The 22,235-nt window shown below is 43.6% G+C and overlaps 1 protein-coding gene across 4 annotated transcripts in view; it reads right to left on the bottom strand.

Annotated features, from left to right (window-relative positions):
- The window catches only part of LOC141265406 (uncharacterized), a 124,645-nt gene that overhangs the window by 82,221 nt on the left and 20,189 nt on the right, over positions 1-22,235 (bottom strand). For all 4 annotated transcript variants that reach the window (XM_073678462.1, XM_073678459.1, XM_073678461.1 and 1 more), the window contains exons 4-6: positions 9,585-9,615; positions 6,279-6,371; positions 4,120-4,250 (exon numbers count right to left, since the gene is read on the bottom strand). In XM_073678462.1, the coding sequence (XP_073534563.1) occupies positions 4,120-4,250; positions 6,279-6,371; positions 9,585-9,615 (255 nt within the window). The remainder of the gene's footprint in view (positions 1-4,119; positions 4,251-6,278; positions 6,372-9,584; positions 9,616-22,235) is intronic.

Consider the following 22,235-nt stretch of genomic DNA (forward strand, 5'->3'; position numbering starts at 1 on the left):
GAAGGTCTAATATGCCCCTTAGCCAGACTTTCTGAAATATAATCCTTCATGGCCTGCCTCTCAGGACCAGAAAGGTTATACAACCTAGCTTTAGGTAACTTGGCCTCAGGGAGCAGTTTTACAGAACAGTCATACTCGCGATGAGGAGGTAGTTCCTGACACCCTTTCTCCGAGAATACATCCTCAAAGTCCGCCAGAAATGGAGGTAAGACCCAAGGAGTAACCGCACCGATGACCGTGTTCATGCAGTTTTTATTACAGAATTTACTCCATTGGCTTATCTCTCTGGTTTGCCAATTAATAACCGGGTTATGCTTAGTTAACCAAGGAAGGCCCAACACTATAGGAGTGGGAAGACCCTCCAACACGTAGCAAGACAACAGTTCTTTATGTATCGCCCCCACCTGAAGTTTTACGTCATGCACAGCTTGCAAAAAACTTCCCTGACCGAGAGAGGCCTGGCATCGATCGAGAATATGGGGATGGGTTTAGCCAACTCACTCAATCGCATACCTTGAACCGGGCAAACCGAGCATCAACCAGATTAGCCCCGGCCCCACTATCCAGAAGAACAGATATCCTCTCAGTTCTCGTACCCACCACCACCTCCGCCGGTACGAGAAACTGAGACGAACCTAGGGACGAAATACCTACTCCCAGATTGCCGTCCACCACACAACCTGGGATCAACAGTTTTCCGACGACTCTTCACTCTGCAAGGGACGGGATGGACACCCCCCAATAAAATGTCCCTTTCTCCCGCAGAAGAAACACCTTCCTGTCTTATGGCGCACCACCGGTCCCCTCCCCCGAAATGATGTCCCTTCTAATTGCATAGGCTCCTCTGGACTGACCAGGGGAACCACCATATGAGGGGACCTTGTAGGAGGTGGAGTCATCACAGGGGGTCGAGTTATCCCGCACCTCTCCCGAAGCCGTCTGTCAACGCGAATAGCCAGGGCCATAGCGGCTTCCAGTGACGCGGGAGAGTCATACTGTGCCAACACATCCTGTAATTTGTCGGATAAACCTTGACAAAACTGGCTCCTAAGAGCCGGGTCATTCCACTGGGTGTCCGTGGCCCACCTACGGAACTCCGAACAGAATTCCTCCGCCGGACGATCTCCCTGCTGGATCCTACGTAACTTAGACTCAGCAAGGGAGATCCGATCTGGGTCATCATATACGAGTCCCAGAGCAGCGAAAAACCTATCCACTGACTGGAGAGCCGGGGAGCCCGGGGGAAGAGAGAACGCCCAAGATTGTGGGTCCCCTTGTAGGAGCGAGATGACAATTCCCACCCTTTGTTCTTCACTCCCCGATGACCGAGGCCGCAGCCGAAAGTACAATTTGCATGCCTCCCGGAAAACAAAAAACTTGTCCCGCCCCCCAGTGAACCTGTCAGGGAGAGCTACTTTAGGTTCTGGTCCGGCTTGCTCCTGAGGATGCAAAACCTTGGACCTAACGTCCGCCAGCTCCATGGACAAACTCTGCAACTGCCGAGCTAGACCGGCTACTGGATCCATGGTAGCTGGAGAAAAACTAAGTGGGTCGGTGAAAATGTCACGCTGTCTCAGTATACTGGAGGTCAGGGGCCTAAGCTGACCCTAAGCTGGGGCCCTGACTAATCCCTCAACCTGGAGGTACTGTTAAAGGTACAGAGGTCCAGGCCGCCAGCGTAACCCCTACCTCCTGAGGATCCCTGTACCTAAGTAATCTAGTCCTGAGAAGGACCCCGATCACAACAAAAGGGGACAAGTAATAATATGCCCACACACAGTACTTAGACGAACGAGACAGTACAAGGGAAAAACCAAAACCACCTTGCATACAAAAACTACACAACTACAACAGAGGGAACACCAACGGGAAAGGAGATAAATGATAAAGCGAGGAAGGGAAGAAACACTCCAAATACACTTATCTCAGAAACTCCAAATACCACGATCCGCTCTGTTAGTCTGTATGAAATGCTTTCACCGACACTTCCCAAACAGACCAGCAGGCATTTGAAGGAGTCTCACTAAATCAACATTGATTGCAGCTGGGCGAGGCTGGACCTCGTCTAGCACAGAGAGAGAGAGAATTAACTCCCTCACTGCCGAAAACACAAAGCACCAAAAAGTCAGCTGCGAGAAGTCAGGCTGTGTAATCGTGACGATCTTCGTGGCGACACACCCGTGACACTTTGTTCCCAGGAAAGACATCCTGAGTTGAAAGGAAACATTTGTTCTCTTCACGGGAAATGTTACATCTGCAACCAGGCATTTGGGCACCAGTGGAAAGTTATGAATTTTGGGGTTTGTATAGATCTGATATTGATGGGACATACAGTACAGACCAAAAGTTTGGACACACCTTCTCATTTATAGATTTTTCTGTATTTTCATGACTATGAAAATTGTACATTCACACTGAAGGCATCAAAACTATGAATTAACACATGTGGAATTATATACTTAACAAAAAAGTGTGAAACAACTGAAAATATGTCTTATATTCTAGGTTCTTCAAAGTAGCCACCTTTTGCTTTGATGACGGCTTTGCACACTCTTGGCATTCTCTTGATGAGCTTCAAGAGGTAGTCACCGGAAATGGTTTTACTTCACAGGTGTGCCCTGTCAGATTTAATAAGTGGGATTTCTTGCCTTATAAATGGGGTTGGGACCATCAGTTGTGTTGTACAGAAGTCAGGTGGATACACAGCTGATAGTCCTACTGAATAGAATGTTAGAATTTGTATTATGGCAAGAAAAAAGCAGCTAAGTAAAGAAAAACGTGTGGCCATCATTACTTTAAGAAATGAAGGTCAGTCAGTGCGAAAAATTGGGAAAACTTTGAAAGTGTCCCCAAGTGCAGTGGCAAAAACCATCAAGCGCTACAAAGAAACTGGCTCACATGAGCACCGCCCCAGGAAAGGAAGACCAAGAGTCACCTCTGCTTCTGAGGATAAGTTTATCCGAGTCACCAGCCTCAGAAATCGCAGGTTAACAGCAGCTCAGATTAGAGACCAGGTCAATGCCACACAGAGTTATAGCAGCAGACACATCTTTTCAACAACTGTTAAGAGGAGACTTTGTGCAGCAGGCCTTCCTGTTAAAATAGCTGCTAGGAAACCACTGCCAAGGACAGGCAACAAGCAGAAGAGACTTGTTTGGGCTAAAGAACACAAGGAATGGACATTAGACCAGTGGAAATCGTGCTTTGGTCTGAGGAGTCCAAATTTGAGATCTTTGGTTCCAACCACCGTGTCTTTGTGCGACGCAGAAAAGGTGAACGGATGGGCTCTACATGCCTGGTTCCCATCGTGAAGCATGGAGGAGGAGGTGTGATGGTCTGGGGGTGCTTTGCTGGTGACACTGTTGGAAATTTATTCAAAATTGAAGGCATATTGAACCAGCATGGCTACCACAGCATCTTGCAGCGGCATGCTTTTCCATCCGGTTTGCGTTTAGTTGGACCATCATTTCTTTTTCAACAGGAAAATGACCCCACACACACCTCCAGGCTGTGTAAGGGCTATTTGACCAAGAGGGAGAGTGATGGGGTGCTACGCCAGACCTGAACCCAATTGAGATGGTTTGGGGTGAGCTGGACCGCAGACTGAAGACAAAAGAGCCAACAAGTGCTAAGCATCTCTGGGAACTCCTTCAAGATTGTTGGAAGACCATTTCCAGTGACTACCTCTTGAAGCTCATCAAGAGAATGCCAAGAGTGTGCAAAGCAGTCATCAAAGCAAAAGGTGGCTACTTTATAGAACCTAGAATATAAGACATATTTTCAGTTGTTTCACACGTTTTTGTTAAGTATATAATTCCACGTGTTAATTCATAGTTTTGATGCCTTCAGTGTGAATGTACAATTTTCATAGTCATGAAAATACAGAAAAATCTTTAAATGAGAAACTGTGTCCAAACTTTTGGTCTGTACTGTATGTGTTGTGAATATTGCACTCCGAATACAGATTAGAAAGCTATGATGATTCGGAGAGAAGAAAAACAATATACCAAGTAAAGAGGGTGAGGACGTGATACAAAAAGTCTGTAGCACATGTCCACCTTACTTTGTACATTTGAATAATAGAGTAAAATACATTTCACACGAATAGAATTTCCTTACCAAATAGTTAAGTCTGTGCTTGGCTCCAACAATATGCATAAACATGTGAGTCATTCCTGAATGACATTCACACAGTTTGCACTCATATGTACTGTGATCAAGTTTTCGGAATTGGTATATATACTCCAGACCTGGAAAAAAAAGTGTAAATAACAATTAAATATCAAACACATGCATTACAGAACAAACCACATTGTACACCATTCTGCAAGCGATAAATAAGTGCATTGTTATCTAGTGAGCTACAATTGTGGGGCGTGTAATAGGAATGCTACGTTATGACCATGTGCAATCTCTACAATAAGAAGCCCACACTGACAATAGTGTAGACATAATCTAATTCCCTAAGAGAATGCAAGTTTGAATGGTAGAATCTGAATTTTCTTTACATAAGCAGTATTGCTTACTCTCTAACCATAAAGGTACACCATTTCTGGTGGACAAATTAGAGTGCAATACAAGGGAATGAATTTTTCAAAACCCATCCACCGATCGCAATCCCCACGCAAAACTGAAATATCACATGGTCATAAGTATTTAGACCCTTGCTCAGACACTCATATGTAAGTCACATGCTGTCCATTTCCTTGTGATCCTCCTTGAGATGGTTCTACTCCTTCATTGGAGTCCAGCGGTGTTTAATTAAACTGATAGGACTTGATTTGGAAAGGCACACACCTGTTTATATAAGACCTCACAGGTCACAGTGCATGTCAGACCAAATGAGAATCATGAGCTCAAAAGGAACTGCCCAAGAAGCTCAGTGACAATTGTGGCAAGGCACAGATCTGGCCAAGATTACAATAGAATTTCTGCAGTACTCAAGGTTCCCAAGAGCACAGTGACCTCCATAATCCTTAAATGGAAGAAGTTTGGGACCATCAGAAGTCTTCCTAGACCTGACCGTCCAGCCAAACTGAACAATCGTGGGAGAAGAGCATTGGTGAGAGAGGTAAAGAAGAACCCCAAGATCACTGTGGCTGAGCTCCAGAGATGCAGTAGGGAGATGGGAGAAAGTTCCACTAAGTCAACTATCACTGCAGCCCTCCACCAGTCGGGCCTTTATGGCAGAGTGGTCTGACGGAAGCCTCTCCTCAGTGCAAGACATATGAAAGCCCGCATAGAGTATGCTCAAAAACACATGAAGGACTCCCAGACTATGAGAAATAAGATTCTCTGGTCGGATGAGACGCTGAAAGAACTTTTTGGTGATGATTCTAAGCGGTATGTGTGGAGAAAACCATGCACTGCTCATCACCTGCCCAATACGATCCCAACAGTGAAACATGGTTGTGGTAGCATCATGCTATGGGGGTGTTTTTCAGCTGCAGGGACAGGGAGACTGGTTGCAATTGAAGAAAACATGAATGCGGCCAAATACAGAGATATCCTGGATGAAAACCTCTTCCAGAGTGATCTGGGCCTCAGACTTGGCCGAAGGTTCACCTTCCAACAAGACAATGACCCTAAGCACACAGCTAAAATAACAAAAGAGTAGCTTCAGAACAACTCTGTGACCATTCTTGACTGGCCCAGCCAGAGCCCTGACCTAAACCTAATTGAGCATCTCTGGAGAGACCTGAAAATGGCTGTCCATCAACGTTCACCATCCAACCTGACGGAACTGGAGAGGATCTGCAAGGAAGAATGGCAGAGGATCCCCAAATCCTGGTGTGAAAAACTTGTTGCATCATTCCCAAGAAGACTCATGGCTGTACTAGCGTAAAAGGATGCTTCTACACAATACTGAGCAAAGGGTCTGAATACTTATGACCATGTGATATTTCAGTTTTCCCTTTTTAATAAATTTGCAAAAATATCTACATTTGTTTGTTTTTTTTTCAGTCAAGATGGGGTGCAGAGTGTACATTAATGAGAAAAAAAAAATTTACTTTTTAGAATTTACCAAATGGCTGCAATGAAACAAAGAGTGAAAAATTTAAAGGCGTCTGAATACTTTCCGTACCCACTGTAAGTAAAATAAATAAGATTCCTGAAAAAGAGTACTCTTGCTAAATTTTAGTCATGACGAAAGACATGTCTTTAAAACAGCATATCTAGGATAAATTAAAAACCTAAACAGCATGAAAAGATAAAAAAAAAAAAAACACAGGAAATGCCAGTATCAACTGGCATTTAAACAAAGAACAATACCTTACCTACAGCAGGTTCAGAATCTTTGCATGCATCAACGTGCTCTTGTAATGTTGTAGTGGGTGGTTCTAGCCCGGTTGTCGTCTCATCCTTCTTCTCTAAGAAAATAAAAAAATAAATAAAAAAAAAATGAAAATTGGAGAATAATGCACCAAACCTGGGACACGAGCGATTGCCTGGGGGGGGTTGTCTACAACACTCATGAACTTGAAGTACAGCCTCAAAAAGGAAAGTTAAATCATGATATGCTTTTACTTTCCCCAGGACAATTATCAGACATGAGCGATTCTGCAAGCCAAGTATTCTGTCCAACTATGATTAATATGAGAGCTCTGCTGCTTTTTATTTTTATGGGGGCACACTAGTATCCAATCTCCTTAAAGAGGACCTGTAGCCAGGTCAAAAGTGGCCAGTTTTGTTCTTATGTTATTTCAGTTTCTCCTGAGTATGCCTTTTTTTTTCCAATCCGCCATACAGGTCCAGAGATATGGGCCTTTTTATTTAGTGCCAATTGTTATAGTCTTTACAGGGGGCGATGCACACAAAATTCTTAGGTGCCATGAAGTTACTTAGGTGAACAGTGGGAATGAAATAAATGCAAAAACTGATCACTTCTGACCTGCACATGTTTATGTAGACAATATATGGCCAAGGTAATGCTGACAATTATCCCTCTAAGTTTTTTCAGTTGCTAAATGGATCAGCATTTCATCAAAGGTGGGTGATCTCAAAAGCTGACATATCACCAGCAAAGCAGAATCATGAAGGGGGGAACAAATCTAAATACTACTACAACTTTAGTATGAGCAAGCACATTACAGATCACCCTCACATGCATTACTGCACTAATAAAGGCCTGGATCAGCATTTTTTTGGGGGGAGGGGCAGGGGTGAGACTTAAATTATAATTAAAAAGGTTGTCCAAGTTTAGGACAAAAGTCTGTAGTCACTGTAATTGCAGACTGCCAAAAAGTGATCGAGTAAGACATGCATGCGGTCATGATTTCCCGGGGCAGGCGGCCGGACCGCCACTATGCAAATTGTAGCCCACCCGCACTGGCAAAACCAGGGAATCATGACAGCGAGCTTGGACAACCCCTTTAAATAAATAATGCATTGGTTTAAACTGCAATATGTTGTTGTTCATCTGAGGTTGTAGTTACCCAACCTTAAGAACTCTATTAAGTCCTGATGTGTAAAACAATAGAATTCACTACATAACTGCAGTAAAATGGTGGCACAAGCTGACTACTTATACGCAGTGTGGCTGCATAACTTGAATCACACATGTAAGTAATTAAAAAAAAAAAAAAGCAATGAGTGAATCTATGGTAGCTACTTCAAGACGGTTTTATTACACAGTGGGGAAAATAAGTATTTGACACTCTGCCGATTTCGAAAGTTTTCCCACCTACAAAAAAAAAAAAAAAAAAAAAAAGGGGAGAGGTCTGTAATTTTTAGGTACACTTCAACTGTGGGATGCAAAATCTAAAAATAAAATCCAGAAAATCACATTGCATGATTTTTACATAATTTACATTTTATTGCATGAAATAAGTATTTGATACAATAGAAAAACAGAACTTAATATTTTGTACAGAAACCTTTGTTTGTAATTATAGAGGTCAGACGTTTCCTGCAGTTCTTGACCAAGTTTGCACACACGGTAGCAGGGATTTTGGCCAACTCCTCCATACAGATCTTCTCCAGATCTTTCACGTTTCGGGGCAGTCGCTGGGTAACATTGAGTTTCAGCTCCCTCCAAAGATTGTCTATTGGGTTAAGGTCTGGAGACTGGCTAGGCCACTCGAAGACATTGAAATCCTTCTTACGGAGCCACTCCTTAGTTGACCTCGCTGTGTGTTCCGGGTCATTGTCATGCTGTAAGACCCAGCCACGACCCATCTTCAATGCTCTTACTGAGGGAAGAAGGTTGTTGGCCAAAATCTCGTGATACATCAATATGGTGCAGTCGCCCTTAACAGAAAAGCACCCCCAAGGTTTCACCCACCATTCTTCATGGTTGGGGCAGTGTTCTTGGGGTTGTACCCATCCTTCTTCCTCCTGACACGGCGAGTGGAGTGGATACCAAAAAGGTCTATTTAGGTCTCATCTGACCACATGACTTTCTCTCATGCCTCCTCTGGATCATCCAGATGGTCACTGGCAAATTTCAAAAGGGTCTGGACATGTGCTAGCATGAGAAGGGGGACCTTGCATGTCCTGCAGGATTTTAAACCATAATCCAATTTTTGAGACTTTGGTCTCAGCTCTCTTCAGATCACTGACCAGGTCCTCCCTTTTAGTTCTGGGCTGATTCCTGACCTCTCTCAGAATTATCCTTAACCCACGAGGTGAGATCTTGCATGGAGTCCCAGAACAATGAAGACTGACAGTCATCTTGTGTTTCTCCCACTTTCTAATAATTGTGTCAACACTTGTTGCCTTCTCAACAAGTTGCTTGCCTATTGTCCTGTAACCCATCCAAACCTTGTGCAGGTCTACAATTTTGTCCCTGATGTTCTTGGACAGCTATTTGGTCTTGGCCATGGTGGAGATGTTGGAGTGTGATTGACTGTGTGGACAGGTGTCTTATACAGGTAACGAGTTCAAACAGGTACAATTAATACAAGTAATAAGAGCATAGTAGGAGGGCTTCTTAAAGAAAAACTAACAGGTCTGAGAACCAGATTTCTTGCTAGTTGCTAGGTGATCAAATACTTATTTCATGCAATAAAATGCAATTTAATTATTTAAAAATCATACAATGTGATTTTCTGGATTTTATTTTTAGATTCTGTCTCTCACAGCTGAAGTGTACCTACGATAAAAATTACAGACCTCTCCATTTTTTGTAGGTGGGAAAACTTGCAAAAATCGAGAGTGTATCAAACTTATTTTCCCCACTGTAGCTACTGCTAGAGCATGCAATCTGGCGGATATTTGCAGATGTGATGTCACCATCCACGCTCATAAGATGATGTGGAATGAATGTGGCTGGAAAAACCTTTTAGGTGTGCGAGAATGGGAGGCCACCTTTGTCATGGCTCACAGAGGATTGAGCATATTGACAGAGGTTGTGTTGACTGACAACCCTCTACAGACCGTTACTGGCAGGTTAGAGGAGTCAGTAGATAGCTTAGAGGTACAGAAATAATATAGGTGGCAGAAGTGGGGGTAAGCCTGTGGTAAGGCAACACACCACGGTCTGGAGCACACCTCAAACCTTGCAGTCAAGGCCCACACTACTTGTTCCACGGCACTCCTGAAGAATTCATATCTACAGTGCAGTATACCTAGGTTATAGTCACCTTTTTTGTAATTTCTGATAGCGTTTTCTACCTAAAAATGTAAAAAAAAAAAATAATCAGAATCAGGAAAAAAACATCAGTGCTAAATACATTCAATTCATAAAAGTGATATAATAGACAATTTAGCTAGAGAGCCTTCTTTTTCCAATCTAAGCCTCACCAGCCAAAGCCAGTTAACACAGATGGCAAGAAAATAATCATCATTAAGTCCCATAAAATGAAAGTCTGTCAGGTGATTGTTACAGGCCCAGGTAATATGTGTGTAGAATGCTACATTCCCTCCCTAAGTCTATGTGCACACGGTGCGTTTTTGGTGAGTTTTTATTAAGCAGAAATGGGCCAAAAACACAGGAAACCATGGGATCAGGTTTGCAATATGATATTTTGCAAGTTCTGTGCACATGATCAGGATTTTTCCTGACTGAATTTCATGTGCCGAAAAAAAAGAAGCATGTCCATTCTTTGTGGGTTTTTGCCTGCGTTTTTTCCTATACAATGCATTGGAAAAACGAATGGCAAATCCAAATGCAAAAATGCTTGAAAATGCATCAAAAACGCTGCACATTTTCAGCACCGTTTTTGCTGCCAAGAGGTACAGAAACTCTGCAGAAATGTTCCTGATCGTGTACGCATAGCCTTAGGCTAAATGCCCACGAAGCAGAAATGCTCCGGATTTTTTCTGCATCTCCTTGGCAGGAAAACCGCATGCGGATTTTACATGCGGTTTTCCTGCCAGGGACAAGCGTTCTTCACATGCATGCGGGTTGTAAAGATCTTTTCCAAGCGATTTTAGCATCACTTGGAAAAGTGCTTGACAACATGGTCACATTATATAAATCCATGCAACCGGCATGGATTTTATATAGTGTGACCAAGTTACGATGATGCAAATGCCGCATCAATAGTAAAGAAAAAAAAAAAAAAAAAAGGAAGAAGAAGAATAAAATGGTGAAAAATAAAAAAAACACATTATACTCACCTTCCGATGGCCCCCGGTCTCCTTCTCCGGTGTCTTCGAAGGCTCGCGGTGGTGTAAAAGGACCTTCCATGACCTCATTTAGTCAAGTGACAGGTCACGCGACTGCAGACGTCATCGGTCGCGTGACCCGTCACATGACTAAATGACGTCATGGCAGGTCCTTTTAGACCATCGCGAGCTGCCGGGAAGCCAGGACGCATCGCTATGGAGACCAGGGGCCATCAGAAGGTAAGTATAATGTATATTTTTTAGTTTAAATTATTTTTTTAACTACAGGTACTATGGTGCCCGGGTCTGGATAAGAGTCTCCTCTTCTCCAAACCCGGGTACCATCCGCACATTGAATCACTTAATATCCGCATGTGTACATGTACTCATGCGGATATTATGCGATTCAATGCAAGTCAATGGCGGCAATTACGCCGCGTTTCCACAAAATTAATGGACGTGCTGCGGATTTTTCCGCAATGATAATCCACAGCATGTGCACAGCCCACGCGGATTATCATTGGGGAACATGGCAGGCCTTCTACCAAGCATTTTTTAAACATTTACACGGTGGAATTGCCGCTGCGGAAACGCTTAAAAAACGCATAGTGAGCACCCAGTCTTATTAGTACGCCAGAGCATAGCATTACTCTGCCACAATGTGAGAAGTGTGCCTCTGGTGCTCCACATGAAAATTTCTTATTACATGAGCAAGTCAAATTAAGAGCTGAGCTGTCAGCCAACTTCATTCCCCTGTGGGCTTCACATAGCATTTATTTCAGTATGGGCAGAGAGATGGTGAGCTAGGAACCTATGGCCAAACCAACTCCTACATCATCCACAGTCTGTCCAACTCTCACCTGATCAGTAAGGCTTCCTTCACACGTCCTTATGAAACACGCATGTGAAAAAACAGTACTAGTGTAATCAGGGCTGTGGAATCTGAATAAAATGGACCGACTCCAACTCCTAAAATATATAATAAATTGGGTCCAGTAGTTCAATGCAGTTTGTGGGGAATATTTTTTCATAAGAATTTGGTAAAGTTATGAAGTGTCCTATAAATGTCTGTCCTATTCCTGATCTAAGGGTCTAGACTTTTAGCCGAGATGAACCGGTGCTACAGTAAATTTATCACTTACACATGAGCCATGTATGAGGGAGTCAGAGTCATGGAAATTGAGGAGTCCATAGGTTTGGCTTACCGACTCCACAGGCCTGGGTGTAATCAGTGGTTTTCCATCCGTGCGTCATCCATGTTTTTCAGATATGGATAAATAAATGACAAAGCTTCTCCTACACTTCGCAACGTTAAACACAGACACACAGATTGTATACTGACAATGTTTTTCATGGACCCATAGACTCATATTGGTCCTGGTCATCCATGCTGCTAGAAAAAATACAGACATTTCTCCATGTGGTCTGCATGGACACAAGGTCCGTGTAAAAACATGGACACATGAGCAGCCACATAGGTTATAATAGGTACGTTTGGAATCCGTGAAAAAGAGGGAAACCACAAATACTATAAAAACAAACATGGGAAGGAGGCCAAAGGAACAGAAACTGCCCAGGCACACCAGGCTGGGTAGGTTAAGTCAGCCACATCAATCAAGGCAGGAGACACAGCTATTGTGGGGATAGAGGAGACACCAATTGGACTGCATGGCATATGGTGCAGGACAATGACAAATTATACTTTCTTAGGTAGTGGCGTAACTAGAGTCTCATGGGCCCCAGTGCAAGATTTCAACCAAGGCTCCCCCAGATCCTCGTATACATATATGCCCTTCATCCTGTCCCCATTCTGGTACATACACATGCCCCATCCTGGTGTGTGTGCGTGGGTGTGTGTGTGTGTGTGTGTGTGTGTGTGTGTGTGTGTGTGTGTGTGTGTGTGTGTGTGTGTGTGTGTGTGTGTGTGTGTGTGTGTGTGTGTGTATGTATGTATGTATGTATGTATGTATGTATGTATGTATGTATGTATGTATGTATTAGTGTGTTACTCTCCATCCTGGTATACATGTCCCTCATCCTGGGCCCTATCCTGGTAAATATATTTCCCTTAGCTTTGTATATATATCCCCTGGTATATACAAGTGCTTCTCACTAAATTAGAATATCAGCAAAAAGTTAATTTCTGTTTTTTAATACAAAAAGTGAAACTCATTATATAGTGTCATTACAAACAGAGTGATCTATTTCAAGTGTTTATTTCTGTTAATGTTGATGATTATGGCTTACAGCCAATGAAAACACAAAAGTCATTATCTCAGTAAATTAGAATACTTTATAACAACAGCTTAAAAAATGATTTGAAAATCCGAAATGTTCAATAAATGCGCTCAATACTTGGTCGGGGCTCCTTTTGCATCAATTACTGCATCAATGCGGCGTGGCATGGAGGCGATCAGCCTGTGGCACTGCTGAGGTGTTATGGAAGCCCAGGTTGCTTTGATAGCAGCCTTCAGCTCGTCTGCATTGTTGAGTCTGGAGTCTCATCTTCCTCTTGACAATACCCCATAGTTTAACCCCTTAAGCCCCGAGGGTGGTTTGCACGTTAATGACCAGGCCAATTTTTACAATTCTGACCACTGTCACTTTATGAGGTAATTACTCTGGAACGCTTCAACGGATCCCCCTGATTCTGAGACTGTTTTTTCGTGACATATTGTACTTCATGATTGTGGTAAAATTTCTTCGATATCACTTGCGTTAATATGTGAAAAAAACGGAAATTTGGCGAAAATTTTGCAATTTTGAAAATTTGAATTTTTATGCCCTTAAATCAGAGAGATATGTCACACAAAAGAGTTAATAAATAACATTTCCCACATGTCTACTTTACATCAGCACAATTTTGGAACCAAAATTTTTTTTTTTGTTAGGGAGCTATAAGGGTTAAAAGTTGACCAGCGATTTCTCATTTTTCCAACAAAATTTACAAAACCATTTTTTTAGGGACCACATCACATTTGAAGTCACTTTGAGAGGTCTTTATGACAGAAAATACCCAAAAGTGACACCATTCTAAAAACTGCACCCCTCAAGGTGCTCAAAACCACATTCAAGAACTTTATTAACCCTTCAGGTGCTTCACAAGAATTTTTGGAATGTGGAAGAAAAAAATGAACATTTAACTTTTTTCACAAAAATGTTACTTTAGACCCAATTTTTTTTATTTTCACAGGGGTAACAAGAAAAAATTGACCCCAAAATTTGTTGTGCAATTTCCCCTGGGCACGCAGATACCCAATATTTGGGGAAAAAACACTGTTTGGGCGCACTGTAGGGCTCGGAAGGGAAGGAGCGCCATTTGACTTTTTGATTGTAAAATTTGCTTGAATAATTAGCGGACGCCATGTTGTGTTTGGAAAGCCCCTGTGTGCCCAAACATTGGAGCTCCCCCACAAGTGACCCCACTTTGGAAACTAGACCCCCCAAGGCACCTATCTAGATGCATAGTGAGCACTTGGAACCCCCAGGTGCTTCACAAATTGATTCATAAAAATGAAAAAGTGTTTTTTTTTTTTTTCCCTTTTTCATTTTTATGAATCAATTTGTGAAGCACCTGGGGGTTCCAAGTGCTCACTATGCATCTAGATAGGTGCCTTGGGGGGTCTAGTTTCCAAAATGGAGTCACTTGTAGGGGAGCTCCAATGTTTGGGCACACAGGGGCTCTCCAAACGCAACATGGTGTCCGCTAACAATTTGAGCCGACAATTTGTTAGCGGACACCATGTCGCGTTTGGAGAGCCCCTGATGTGCCTAAACAGTGGAGCTCCCCCACAAGTGACCCCATTTTGGAAACTATACCCCTCAAGGATTTTATTAAGGTGTATAGTGAACATTTTGAACCCAGAGGTACGACACAGAATTTGTTTACATTAGGTCATCATATTGAATAAGTTGTCATTAGTCTTGAGCGCAAGTGCTCGCTACTTGAGTTTGCATCGGGTACTCAGGTATGCACCATGTACAGTGTGTGCTCGAGTGTCATGCTCGAGTCCCTGCTCCGCATGTTTCACGATTATTAGACACCCCAAAAAAAACATGCGGGGATCGCTTGTGCAAGGCAGGCAATCCCCGTAAAGATTTTTGGCCTCGAAGCATATGGGGCAGAGACTCGAGCATGTCACTCAAATACCCACGATACTCAATGCATACCAGAGCACCCGATGCAAACTCAAGTAGCGAGCACTTGCGCTCAACACTAGTCGCCATATCGTCATCTTTTTTTCTTACTTTTGAAAAAAATCCCAACCCCATCACAACCCTAACCCCAGCCCTAGCCCTAGCACAACCCTAGCCCAAGCACAGCCCTAACCCCAAGCACAGCCCTAACCCCAAACCCAGCCCTAACCCCAAACCCAGCCCTAGCCCTAGCACAACCCTAGCCCTAGCACAACCCTAGCCCTAGCACAACCCTAGCCCTAGCACAACCCTAGCCCTAGCACAACCCTAGCCCTAGCACAACCCTAGCCCTAGCACAACCCTAGCCCTAGCACAACCCTAGCCCTAGCACAACCCTAGCCCTAGCACAACCCTAGCCCTAGCACAACCCTAGCCCTAGCACAACCCTAGCCCTAGCACAACCCTAGCCCTAGCACAACCCTAGCCCTAGCACAACCCTAGCCCTAGCACAACCCTAGCCCTAGCACAACCCTAGCCCTAGCACAACCCTAGCCCTAGCACAACCCTAGCCCTAGCACAACCCTAGCCCTAGCACAACCCTAGCCCTAGCACAACCCTAGCCCCAAGAGTTTATTTTTGACGCCGTTCCTTGTGCGGTATAAGTGATTAGACGACTTTATTCTTCGGGTCGGTGTGATTACAGCAATACCAGAATCATATGGGGTTTTTATGATTGACAGCTGTCACACACTAAAAGACGCATTTTTTGTAAAATCTAGTTTTTGCATCGCCATATTTTGAGAGCTATAATTTTTCCAGATTTTTGCAGACAGTCATGTGACGGCTCGTTTTTTGCGGGATGACTTGACGTTGTTATTGGTGCCATTTTCAGGCACGTGACATTTTTTGATCGCTTTCTATTCCGATTTTTGGGAGGCAGAATAAACAAAAACCAACAATTCAGGAATTGTTTTTTTTGTTTTTTTTTATTCTGTTCCGTGTGTGGTAAAATTGATAAGGTAGCTTTATTCTTCGGGTCAGTACGTTTACAGCGGTACCACATTTATATTGTTTTTCTATGGTTTTGGCGCTTTTACATAATAAAAGCAATTTTATAGAAAAAAATATTTTTTAGCATCGCTTTATTCTGAGAGCTATAACTTTTTTATTTTTTGGCTGATGGAGCTGTATGTCGGCTTGTTTCTTGCGGGACGAGATGACGTTTTCAGCGGTACCATTTTTATTTATATTTGTCTTTTTGATCGCGTGTTATTCCATTTTTTGTTTGGCGGTATGGTGCTAAAGCATTGTTTTTTGCTTCGTTTTTTTTTTTTTTTTTTTTTTTTACCGTGTTCACTGAAGGGGTTAACTAGTGGGACAGTTTTATAGGTCAGGTTGTTCCGGACGCGGCGATACCAAATATGTGTACTTTTATTGTTTTTTTTATATAATAATATTTATTGATGGGTACATTATATTTTTATTTTTGGTGGATTATTTTTTTTATATTTTTGCAATATTTTTTTTTATTATTTTTTTCACTTTCTGGAAGCTTATATACTTTATTACTTTGTCCCACTATGGGACTTTCACTTTTTTTTCTCTGATCGCCTGCATGGCACAGGAATGCAGCACCATCCCTGTGCCATGCAGGGTGTCAGCGCTGGACAGGGAGAAGATTGTTTGGAGATGCACTGCGCATGTCCAAACAATCTTCCTGCTGTCTGGTGACCCGGATGTTGTCATGACGACATCGGGTCGCCATGGCAACACCCGGGAAGCCTTTGCAGACAACGCTGGAAGCCGGAAGAGGAGGTGAGTATCTGCGATCACCTCCCCTTGCCCCCGCAATGCTGCGATCGACTTCGATCGCAGCATCGCGGGGGTTTATGTGCTGGGAGCGGTGCAGGACCGCTCCCTGCACATTGTCACAGCTGACACCCGATACTATCAGCTGACACCCGGCGGCGATCGCGCCCGCACAGCCTGTGTGCGCGCGCGCGATCGCGATGACGTACTAATACGGGTCTGGCTCTTAAGTCCCAGGGCACAGACGCGTATTAATACGTCAGATGTTGTTAAGGGGTTAAGGTCAGGCGAGTTTGCTAGCCAATCAAGCACAGTGATACCGTTTTTAACCCCTTCATCCTAAAGCCTGTTTTCACCTTCCGGAGCAGGCCAATTTTTGGAATTCTGACCAGTGTCCCTTTAGGAGGTAATAACTCTGGAACGCTTCAACGGATCCCACTGTTTCGGAGACTGTTTTTTCATGACATTGTACTTCATGATAGTGGAAAAATTTATTTGATATGACTTGCATGTATTTGTGAAAAAAAAACGGAAATTTGGCGAAAATTGTGCAAATTTCAAAATTTTAATCTTTATGCCCTTAAATCAGAGATGTCACACAAATTAGTTAATAAACAACATTTCCGACATGTCTACTTTACATCAGCACAATTTTTGAACCAAATTTTTTTTATGTTAGGAAGTTATAGGGGTTAAAAATTGACCAGCGATTTATCATTTTTCAAACAAAATTTAAAAAAAACATTTTTTTTAGGGACCACATCACATTTGAAGTGACTTTGAGGGGTCTATATGACAGAAAATACCCAAAAGTGACACCATTGTAAAAACTGCACCCCTCAAGGTGCTCAAAACCACATTCAAGAAATGTATTAACCCTTCAGATGCTTCACAGGAATTTTTGGAATGTGGAAGGAAAAAATAAACATTTAACTTTTAACAAAAATGTTACTTTAAACACATTTTTTTTTTCCCTCACAAGAGTAACAGGAGAAAATGGACCCGAAAATTTGTTCTGCAGTTTCTCTTGAGCACACCAATACCCAATATGTGGGGGAAAAAAAAACACTGTTTGGGCGAATGGCAGGGTTCGGAAGTGAAGGAGCGACATTTGACTCTTTGAATGTAAAATTTGCTGGCATAATTAACGGACGCCATGTCGTGTTTGGAGAGCCCCTGATGTGACTAAACAGTGGAAACTCCTCACAAGTGACACCATTTTGGAAACTAGATCCCTCAGGGAACTTCTCTCGATGAGTGGTGAGCACTTTGAACCCCCTGGTGCTTCACCGAAGTTTATAACGTTGAGCCGTGAAAATAAAGATATCACATTTTTCCACAAAAATCTTTTTTTCAGTCCCAAATTTTGCATTTTCATAAGGGTAACAGGAAAAATTGTGTAGCGCCCCGAGGGTTCGGTTGCTACAGGGGTATTGCACCTCAACCAGAGGTGTGATATTCCACTCCCAGGTAAGGATGGAGTGTGGACCAGGGCTCAGTTAGCTGCATACACACACACACACTCACCCCATTTCCGGGGGACAGCTCGACGGTGCTCCCATATAATTGCAGGCACAACTGACCATGTCCCTGGCTGGAGTGGGGAGGGGGGAGAGAACCCAGTGGTGTAGGAGCAGAAGCGGACGGTTTCTGGAGCACAGGAAGGAGCTCATTGGATGCAGGTCACCTGAGCTTAGACACAGAAGCAGATAAAAGGTGGGAGCCATCTTAGGAGGGAGTTCAGTCAGTCAGAGCAGCAGAGCGAGAGAGCTGACAGGGAGCTGCGGCTCAGCCTGAGCTCAGCTCCACGAGGCAGGCCTGGAGAGAAGGCCAGGGCCAGAGTGGAGAAGGAGAAGGAAGGAAAGAGGAGAGACTGAGGAGTAGAAAGGCTCCAGAAACAAGAAGGCAGAAGGGACCCTAAGAGAGCAGAACGGACAGCAACCGTTGCAAGCCCGCGTTATATCGGGTGAAGGGTAAGGCCGTGGAAGGGTACCGGATTCCCAAGTTGGTGGAGGTAAATCATCCCTCAGCCAAAAACCGGAGGTCGTGATCATTTATTGGTGCGACCCCTTGCTACACCCGCTAGGAAGGCACCACATAGGGTCAGGGAAACTGGCGCCAAGTTTTACCAGAGAAGGCCCGAGGCAGCCGGACAGGAGCGTGGTCACTGGTGGGGCACGAGAGGCCAGAGAAAGGATAGAAGGGGGTCCTGTGCCACACTCCTGAGTTGCCTGGGGGTTGACAGAGCCCCTCACCTGGTGGACGCAGCACGGCTTGGGCACTCATTGCGGACAGAAGTGACTTGGATATCAACTGTGAGTAAAAAGCCTAAACTGCATCATTGGACTCTGTGATTTATGCTGCACCTGCACCATCACCCCCAGCATCCACCTACATTGCCCTGAGGCTACACTCTTCCCGTGGGGAGTTATCCTATCCCTGTGCTGCACACCAACACCAGCCTCAGCGGACTGCCTTGCAGCGGCGGTCATCCCTGATCGCAATCCACGGGTGGCGTAGTCGGACATTCAAAACACTGATAAATAGACTGCCACAATTTGGTCTGACCACCCTGAGCCACGGGATCAGGTTGCCACTACTACCCCCCCATCATCGCACTGAAGCCCGGTTCTGGGTGCCCCACGGCCCAGGGGGCGAGTCAATTGCACCGCACAATTTGTTGTGCAATTTCTCCCGAGTACACAAATACCCAATATGTGGAGGAAGACTACTCTTTGGGCGCACAGAAGGGCTGGGAACTAGAGGAGAATTATTTGACTTTTTGAATCAAGGAGGGTCCTTAAAAATGATTTCAGGGATCTAGGTAGGAAGCTTAGGGCAAGGACCTCCAAGGTAGTTTTCTCAGAAATACTACCAATCCCGCGAGCCACACAGGAGCGCCAACGGGAGGTTAGGGAGGTGAATAAGTGGCTAAAGAGTTGGTGCAAGGCAGAAGGGTTTGGGTTCATGGAGAACTGGGCCGACTTCGCTGTCGGCTACAGGCTCTACCGTAGGGACGGGTGCAGCGGTGCTGGGGAAGAAGATGGCTAATAGGTTGGAGGAGTTTTTAAACTAGAGACGGGGGGGGGGCGGAAACCAAGGAAATAGGTGCGATGTGAGGCAAGCAAGGGGGAAGGGGAGAAGTGAATATAATGAGGGTGGAGAGGGGGGTGGGGATAGTAGAGTTAGATCGTTAGAGAAGAATAGGATGCTAAATAACTCCAAAGTTTTATCTTGCATGCTGACCAACGCAAGAAGCCTGATCAATAAGGCGGATGAGCTGCGGGCGTTTATATCGGAGGATAGGTATGACATCGTAGGTATAACAGAGACTTGGCTAGACGATAGCTACGACTGGGCGGTAAATTTAACAGATTATAGTTTATTTAGAAGGGACCGGAAACAGGGGAAGGGCGGAGGAGTCTGCTTATATGTAAAGTCACGTCTAAAGCCCAGACTAAGGGAAGATATAGGAGAGGGAGAAGAGGGGGGCAAGTCCATGTGGGTAGAGATAGAGGGGGCAAAAAATAATAATAAAATATTACTGGGGGTCTGCTATAAGCCACCCAATATAACAGAGGAGAATGAGAAACTGCTATTAGGACAAATAGACAAAGTAGCAAAACATAATGAGGTGATTGTAATGGGGGACTTCAACTACCCGGATATTGACTGGGAAACAGAAACCTGTAGATCGCAGAAAGGAAAAAGGTTCTTGACAAATATTAAGGATAATTATCTCTCCCAACTAGTGCAGGAACCAACGAGAGGGAAGGCAGTGTTGGACTTAATATTGACTAATAGGCCTGATAGAATAACTGAGGTACAGATAGGGGGGCACCTAGGTAATAGCGATCATAATATTATCAATTTCAAAATGCCCTTCAGTAGGGTTATCAATAAGGGAACAACTAAAACATTAAACTTTAGGAGGGTGAAGTTTGATCAGCTGAAAGAAAACCTTCAACTTATAGACTGGGACAAAGTTCTTAATCAAGGAAATACGAATAGTAAATGGGAAACCTTCAAAAGAATTCTGAATACTCAGTGCGAGAGGTATATACCGTATGGGAATAAAAGGGCCAGAAATAAGAGGAAACCAATATGGTTGAACAAGAACGTAAAAGGGGCGTTAAATAGCAAAAAAGAGGCATTCAAGAGATTAAAACAAGAAAACAGTAAGGAGGCACTAATGTGTTACAAGGAAAAAACGAGAACCTGTAAAAAACAAATAAAAATAGCAAAGGAGGAAACAGAGAGACGTATTGCTAGGGAAAGTAGATCAAATCACAAACTGTTCTTTACGTATATAAATAGTAAAAGGATTAAATCGAATAATATTGGACCGATAAAAAGTGAGGAAGGCAAAATCATAGAGAAAGATGAGGATAAAGCTAATCTATTAAATAAATTTTTTTCGTCAACTTTCACAAAGGAAAAAGAACTAACAGGCGAAATGAGAAGTGACAAGCTTAATCCTCCACTAAGTATGACAAATCTAACCCAAGCTGGGGTACAGAAACGCCTCAGTAACATTAAAATAAACAAATCACCAGGACCTGATGGCATACACCCACGGGTACTAAGGGAACTAAGTAATGTGATAGACAGACCGTTATATCTTATATTTAAGGACTCTGTTGAGACTGGGTCTGTACCACTTGATTGGCGACAGGCGAATGTAGTGCCAATATTCAAAAAGGGAGCAAAAAGTAACACCGGAAACTATCGGCCGGTGAGTCCGACATCCGTTGTGGGCAAAATTTTTGAAGGCTTTATTAATGAGGCAATCATGGAGCATCTTGACGCTAATAATCTATTAACCCCGAACCAACATGGATTCATGAGGAATCGCTCCTGCCAAACAAACCTGATTGACTTCTACGAGGAGGTTAGCTCTCGAGTAGATCAGGGGGAACCAGTGGATGTCGTGTATCTCGACTTCTCAAAAGCGTTCGATAGCGTGCCACATAATAGGTTGGTATACAAAATGAGAATGATGGGGCTGGGGGAAAATGTCTGCAAGTGGGTAGCTAACTGGCTAAAGGATAGAAGGCAGAGGGTGGATATAAATGGAATATACTCAGATTAGGTAAGCGTCACTAGTGGGGTACCACAGGGGTCTGTACTAGGCCCAATGTTATTTAATATCTTTATTAACGACATAGTCAACGGGATAAATAGTAAAATATCAATATTTGCAGATGACACAAAGTTATGTAAAACAATACAAAAGAGGACAGTGCAGACCTACAGAGGGATTTGGATAAGCTGGGTAGGTGGAGCATTAACGAGGAGAAATGTAAGGTCATACATATGGGAAGGAAAAATGGAAGTCACCAGTACTCACTGAATGGGAAATCATTGGGGAATTCAGAGATGGAGAAGGACTTGGGCATCTTGATTGATAGCAAACTAAATTGGAGTGCCCAAAGTCAGGCCGCTGCTGTAAGGGCAAACAGGGTAATGGGATGTATCAGAAGAGGTATAGCTGCAAAGGATGAGAACATTGTTCTTCCACTGTACAAAGCACTGGTCAGACCACACTTGGAATACTGTGCTCAGTTATGGGCCCCAATATATAGAAAGGATATAAATGAGCTTGAAAAGGTACAAAGGAGGGCAACAAAATTAATAAGGGGAATGGAGGGACTGCAATACCCAGAGAGGTTGGCAAAACTAGGACTATTCAGCCTGGAAAAGAGAAGGTTGAGGGGGGACATAATAAATGTGTACAA

The sequence above is a fragment of the Phyllobates terribilis genome, unplaced genomic scaffold (assembly GCF_046119375.1).
Source record: "Phyllobates terribilis strain yellow unplaced genomic scaffold, ASM4611937v1 Scaffold_4__5_contigs__length_816908805, whole genome shotgun sequence".
Taxonomy (NCBI): domain Eukaryota; kingdom Metazoa; phylum Chordata; class Amphibia; order Anura; family Dendrobatidae; genus Phyllobates; species Phyllobates terribilis.